Raw genomic sequence first — 7,391 nt, forward strand, 5'->3', positions numbered from 1 at the left:
TTGAAGTTCAGCCCTTGTTTCTTCCAGGCTGCGCTGGGACAATGAATCCCTACTGTTTGGCTGAGGAAACCCGACGCAGCACCTCAGGGCTCACCGGCCAGGACCATGGAGGAATAACAGGACAGCAGCAAAGTTTGGGCTGGTTGAGGTAGTATATATGAGTCCAGAGACTGTCCTCATAACCACCTGAAACTTATTTTGTGAGTCAGGACTGGGTTCTTTTTTACTTGTAGTCCTCTTGATAAAATGTAAGCATGAATGAAAATAGAACAGCCAGAACACTTGATATCTACTGTCTTGGCAAATTTCAAGTATATTAATACATTATTATTAACTACAGTCACCATGCTGTGCAGTAGGTTTCAGAACTTATTCATATTGCAACTGAAAGTTTGTCTCCTTTTTTCAATTGCCCTCTTCTCTGGCTCCTAAATCTCAAGGAACTACCATGTTACTCTCTGCTACTACAAGTTTGCTTTGTAATAGATTCTACGTAAAAGAGATCATGTGGTATTTGAATTTCTGAATCTGCCCTAGTTCACTCATCATAATATCCACCTAGGTTCATTCACATTGTTGAAAAGGCAGGATTCCTCACCACACATGCTCAAAAAAGTCGTATTTATATTTTTGACAAATAAAAGATGATATGTTATGTAATTCAAGTGTAGTAATGATGACACAGTGTATGTATATTTCAAAACCTCACATTGTACCTCATATATAACTTTTATTTGTCAAAAATATAAATACGACTAATGAAATAGAATAGTATGCAGCACAGTAATGGCAACTAAGGACAGAAATCCATTCCAAAAGCTTTCAACAATGACACACATGTCAGCCGCCACAGGCCCCAGGCTGAGCTGGCAAGCCTAGGAGCACCCCACTTTCGCCATGCGGATCTTGAGATACTTGGTCAGAAAAGGCAAGATTTTAGTTAGGAAAGGGAAAAATTCCAGGCCGCCTAGAGCACAGCGCAGACTTCTGAGCCCAGAAAACTGAAGCCCACAGGATTCTCCGACCCTGCATCATCTCTAGCCTCAGGCAGCAGTGGCCAGAGGTCGTGCACCTGCACATGGTGTTATCAGGAGTCTCCGAAAGTGGAGGTATTGGACGTGAGGGGTGCCCCAGGTCGTAGAGTGGAAGCAGCCCAGCACCCACAAGGAGTCCAGGGATGGTGCGGAAGGAGGACTGCGGGGAGCACCCATTACTGTCAGTCTTGGGAGGCACCGGGCATGGCCGCTAGTCTCAGGCCCCCAAACATTTCCACCTGGGGTTCAGAGGGAAACCAGGGCCTTGGTGTGAGTCCAGGTGACTGGCTCAGCAGAGAGAGAGAAGGCCCAGGCCCTGCTGAGGGTCAGTGAAAGGCCCGCGGGGGAAGGTCCTCCTGGACACGCCCCAAACGCGTCTCCAGCACGTCAGTCACCCGCACAGCCCCCTGCCCGGAAGGCCTGGACTCAGGTGACCGGAAGTGGCCCCATCGCACCTCCTGTGAGCCAAGCTGCGGAGCGTGAGGCCTCGTGTGAGCTGCCGCCTTGGGTGAGCAGAAGCCCCGTGGCCTGTCTCTGTCGAGATGTGAAGTGCCCTGATCCAGAAGTGTGGGCCAGGCCCTACCACCCCAATCCCCCTTTTCCCTGAAGACAGGTGGTCACGCCCTGCCCCACCCCGCCCCTGCTCTCTGCCCGGGAGGCCCCATCATGGCTCGTAGGCCCCAAGTCCAGTGGCTGCCGGGTAGCGTTGTCGGGGAATAAAGGCTTCGGCCCGAGGCGGGTGGACTTCGGCTGAGCGGAGCAGAGGGAGAATGTCCAGGCCCCACAGAGTGAGGGAGAACCCTCGTGCGGAATACAGGACCCCATTCCCCACATCGGGGCCCACTCAGACCCCACTCCTGACTTCATCCTGGGAGGATCCGGGAGGGATGGAGAAGGAGGTGCTTCCTCACTTGGTCCTCAGGACAGTCGGGGAGGTGGGGCCCTGGTTAAGGGGCTGGAAGCGGGGCAGCAGAGGGAGGATTTCCAGGTCATGGGTAGAGTCAGGGTGAGAGGCACCGTCACTGCGCGTACCACGAGTCTCATAATAGAGAGGACACCTCGGAATGCATGCCACTGTCACTCAAGGAGGCCCAGGCTTCTGTCAAAGAGAATCGCCCCTGAATTCCTCCTAAGGTCACAGAGACGTGAGCCTTTTGCCTGAGCGGTGTGGTCACAGTTCAGTAGAGGGAAGAGTCTTAGATATATCCAGAAGTTCAAATGGGGTTTCAGTGAGACGTGTCGGGAGCATTGCTGAGGGAACTTCAGCTTGCCCGGTGCATCTTGCACTTGGGAGAAGCCAGGCAAGTGCAGGCAGAGCAGGCCACACTCTCTGCTCTTGGTGGCTCCGGAGTAGCTGCTGACCTCACTATGAGACAGGCTTCAAGCAAAGGGAGACAGGGGACCCTGGCCCTCGCAGTGCCAAAAGGAAACTGAGTGCAGACCGAGGGGCCACCCACTCACCCTGAATGCATGGGGAAGGTAAAGCCAACAGTCAGCTGAAAGGGGGGCTCAGGACCTACCTATATGCCATGTTGCATTCAGAAAGAACATACCTCCAACCGGCCAGGACAGACAGGGCCCAGGGATGCGCTGGATCCGCGTGCTCTCCGCCAGAAGCACCATTATCTTCCTTATGACGGCAGGGATGTTTGAAGTGTCAGCTTCAGGGCAGCGACGGGGACTGGGGAACCTGGTCGGGACAATAATTAACATAAAGATCCTGACAGTGAACTGAGAACACTTCCCAAACCCAGGACACAGGGTCCCCCTTGCTAGCCCCTGCTGTCACCCAGTAACACCTAGGGAGGGCTGAATGGCTGTGTCCCAGGGACACACTGACATTTTCTGCATGGCTCTCAGGGGAATGGCTGATGAGAGCAGGGTCCTGAGAGTTCCTAGAGCACTGCTCTCAGACCCTGCATAGGCAGCCTTGGGCAAAGCCGAGGTGGAACCTTCCCGCCGAGGGGACACATACCATGTCATTCTCCCTCCTCCAGGTACCCGCTTCCTCTCCTCTTCTGCCTGCGGCGTTGCCTGCTGTCCCTGACCAGTGACATCATGCCTCGGGGTCAGAAGAGTAAGCTCCGTGCTCGTGAGCAACGCCACCAGGCTCGCAATAAGGCCCATGCTCAGAGGTCTGATGAAGCTACAGCCATGGAGGAAGAGCTTCCCTCCAGCTCCTCTGCCCTGGAAGCTCCTTCCCAGAGCGCGTCACCGACCGAGTCAGATAGCAGTTTCCAGGCGTCGGGAGGGGCCTCAGCCACCGCCACCACCACCACCTCTCCAGGCGCAGATAAGACAAGCTCTGATGATGGCGAGGAAAGCCAAGATGAAGCAGTTTCTTATTCCCTTGCTTCATCTGCTCACAGGTCAGGCCGTACGTCTCCCACTGTGAAGGTGGATTCGGTGGAGCAGTTCCTCCTGCACAAGTTCAAAGTGAACCAACCCATTTTGAAGAAAGACATCGAGAAGATCCTGGGAGAGGAACACCAGGACAAATACGCTGAGATCCTCAAGAAGGCCGCCGAGCGCATTGAAGTTGTCTTCGCGATTGATCTGAAGGAAGTCGACTCAAACATGTACAAGTTTATCAGCAAACTGAACATCCCCAATAATGGGAGGCTGCGTGCAGGCAGGGGCTGGCCCAAGACCGGCCTTCTGATGAATATCCTGGGCTTCATCTTCATGAAGGGCAACTGCGCCACTGAGGAAGACCTCTGGGTGTTTCTGAAATTGTTCCAAATATATCCTGGGAAGAAACACATCATCTATGGAGAGCCGAGAAAACTCATCAGTAAAGATCTGGTGAATCTGAAGTACCTGGAGTACCGCCAGGTGCCTGGCAGTGATCCACCTCGCCATGAGTACCTGTGGGGCCCTAGAGCTCATGCTGAGACCAGCAAGATGAAAGTCCTCCACTTTTTGGCCAAAGCCGGAGCCACGGTGCCTAGTGCCTTCTCACAGTATGAAGAGGCCTTACGAGAAGAAAGGGCACGCACCAGAAGTGCAAGGAGGGCTGGCACTAGTGCCACAGCAAGGCCTGATTCCATGGCCCCGTCTTCTTCCACCCGTAGTGCACACTGAGGATCTTTTTTTTGTCTTCAAGACAAAAAAGATCGAATCACAGCAGAGTTTTTCGTGGAAGTGTTGAAGAATTCCACAGTTAAAGTTTGGGAAAATGGAATATAAAATAAATAAATAAATAAAACGTCATCAACCTTGATTTGCCTTATTGTTCTCAGTCTTTCCTTTTGTAAATTGATTTATACCTCAATATACTTAGCTTATTGAAGAATGTCAGAGATAGTAACTCTTAACAAGTTAGTCCTCTGACTCAATTTCTCTTCTATTCCCCAAACTTATGTGAGCGTCTGCTCTTGGGAAGGGCCATGGTGGTATGGGGCCTGGTAAGAAAAAGAAGGCAGGGCCGCTGCCCATAGAATCGCGAGTCTGGAACCAGCTACCATGAAATGAAGACAGACAGATTCCCTGTAATTCAGAAAGCTCAACTGATAGGAAAGGGTGAAGAAGAGAAGAGGTTCCCCATGAGAGCAGTCAAGTGAAGGTTGCCCGAGGCAAGGCGGTTTGGGGCCAGACAGGGCAAGTCCTCCAGAGGGAGGTCATTTCAAGTAAGGCAGAATGGTGGGCTGGGGGAGACTCAAAGACTCAGGAGGAAAGCGCACACTCAGACCGGGTGTCTGAAAGTTTAGAGACTGAATACTGGAAGAAAAACTGCTCTTAATAGCCACTTTGGGATTGTGGGTGGGATTCCTGGGGCGGTAACGGAAGGGGTCCTGAATTCCTGTCCCAGTGTGGTGAATGGAGCGCATAGACTAACTGGTTCGTGCCGAACGTTAAAAGCAGGCCCAGAGAAGAAAGGTGAGATGCACATGACGACAATGCACAGTTTGGGGAATGCCTATGAGCTTCGTTTACTGTCCCTTGCCCCAAGGGTCCTTGACAGCTGACTCTACTCAGGTGCTGGCTGTTGTTCATTCCCAGCGCTGTCCTGAAATGCAGCGTCCTTCCACTGGGTCATTCCTAGTATAATCGGCTAGCCAACGCTGGATCCTGACCTGCTAGCCAGTTCTTCCCTGGCCATTCTCGTATGGATCTCCCCTGCTGCCAATGTAATAGACAACAGTAGAACAAAAACACTGATAGACTGTGTGACACTCAACACCCATATACATGTGTATGTGTATGTATTTTTGCATATGTATAACTATGTATATCAATATATATACACACAAATGTGCATAAGTGTGTATATATATATATACACACATATATGTGTGTGTGTGTGTGTATATATATATATACACACACACACACATATATATATATATGTATATGTATATGTATGAGAGAGAGAGACATTTACATACAGGAAGTAAAGTATAAACCTGCAGAGCAAAATATAAATAGGTCCCTCTCTGCTTGTGGAAAGAACAAAATTATTTAATTATATTATTTATGCTTTCCATTTTTACAAAACTGATGAAACGCATGAGTTCCCGTCATGATTATAAATTACTATTTGTAACGTAGAAGCACCAGGCCAGGAACCTGCACCTGGGCCTTGCACGTTCCAAAAATCCACTAGAGGGAGCAGTGGATTGAGACACCCCATTTATTATTCACAAAACAGGGAGGCCTCAGCACTGGGTGAGTTCGAGCTGTAGGAAAAGGCGTCCAGCCAAGACTAGGCCTTGGTCCATATGGGAGCAGAGGGGAGAGGGATCGCCTCATCCTGGGGGACAAGGCTCATCCCCGCGGATGAGAACAGGCCGTGCTGCTAGCTAGTGCAGGGGAGGTTTGGCTGGCCATGTCCTCAGGCAGAAGAGGCAGATAATGTCCATGGAACAGCCAAAGGTGCAGATAGTGTTCACGGGAGCAGCGGGAAGTGTCCTTGGGGACAAGCACAGCCTGGCGAACTCTGTCCACTGTCCTCCTTGAAGCTGCTGACCCAGCGGTCCTCTTTGTCTTCTGTGGATGTGGAGGGGATACGTTTGAATGAACCCCACACTATTCAAAATAGGATTTAGAAACGCATTTGTCAGGGTTCTCCTGATAAAGTGAACCAAGAGGATGGAATTATATTTATGTTTATATTTTATAAGTCATTGGCTCACGTGATTAATGGAGGCTGACAAGTCCCACGATCTGCAGGGTCAGTGGACAAGCAGGAGACCCAGGAGAGCCGATGGTGCAGTTCCACACTGAAGGCTCAAGGCCTGGGATGAGCTGATGTCTTCGTCAGAGTCTGAAGACAGAGAAAATCCAGTGTCCCATCTGAGGCAACCAGGCAGGAGGAATTCTTCCTCACTCAGGGGAGAGTCGGACTTGTTCTATTCAGACCTCCCCAATTGTAGGGGTGCACCCACACTGAGGGGGTTGGTCTGCTTCCCCCAGCGTACCAATTTAGATGTTAATATCATCGAAAACACCCTCCCAGAAACACCTGGAATAGTGTATGAACTTGGCGTCCCACAGCCCAAAGGGACACATAAATTTAACCATCAGATGACCAAAGATAAACACACATTCTCTGTCTTACCCCTTTTCTAATCACAGGAAAATCCTACATCTAAGTATTAGGCTAGCCCCACATAAAGAACTTAAAGGACACCCTCAGGAAAAACTTTTCAGTTATATTTTAAAAGTAGAAATTACATACAGTTGTTTCTTGATCAGTGCCAGCATGGAGGCACTGATTCCTCACACAGTTAAACATCAATACACATTAAAGGTAAGGTAACATTCCTCTGATAACAGACATTATATAAGATACTATTTTGCTAGCACAGATGCTGTAGCTATCCTGTCTACCTTGAAGGCGAATCCTGCCTGCCTTGAAGGCGAATCCTGCCATGTTTGGAATGGCTTATAGACAGGACAATGTCTCATGAAAATGCAGGCTGTGTTTAGATAAGGGTGTTAGACCATAAGCTATAGTCAGAAAAACAGAAAAACAACTCTAAATCCTACAGACAAAAGGACATGAATTCTGCCGAATAAATGATGGAAGCTTGAAAATAGACTTTTCTTGGTCACTTCCAGTTGACAGGCCAGCATGAAAGCAGCTTGACCTGTACGCCCACCTTCTCAATGAAAATGAGCTGAACCTACTGAAAAGGAACAACTCTTTTTTGATCCGTCAGAGAAATGAGGTCACTAGGCTAACTGCTTTCCACCACGGTGAAGAGACAGAAGTCAGACTGGTGGATTCAGAGAATCACAGCTCCCTGGAGCAGAGGGCCAAGAGCAGAAACCAGTGTGGGAGCCAGTACCATGATCGGGCGACACAAAGTATGTTTGACAACTTGCTGGATGCTCAGTGTAGACTAGCTTAAG

General features: G+C 49.7%; 1 protein-coding gene across 1 annotated transcript; it reads left to right on the forward strand.

The window, feature by feature from the left end:
* The first annotated feature begins 3,188 nt into the window (after positions 1-3,188).
* Positions 3,189-4,118, forward strand: LOC120599480 (melanoma-associated antigen B3-like). The gene has a single exon (XM_039858532.1). The coding sequence runs from the start codon at positions 3,189-3,191 to the stop codon at positions 4,116-4,118; it is 930 nt and encodes a 309-aa protein (XP_039714466.1).
* The last annotated feature ends 3,273 nt before the right edge of the window (positions 4,119-7,391 follow it).

This window comes from Pteropus medius, unplaced genomic scaffold (assembly GCF_902729225.1).
Source record: "Pteropus medius unplaced genomic scaffold, Ma_sr-lr_union100, whole genome shotgun sequence".
In the NCBI taxonomy this organism is placed as follows: domain Eukaryota; kingdom Metazoa; phylum Chordata; class Mammalia; order Chiroptera; family Pteropodidae; genus Pteropus; species Pteropus medius.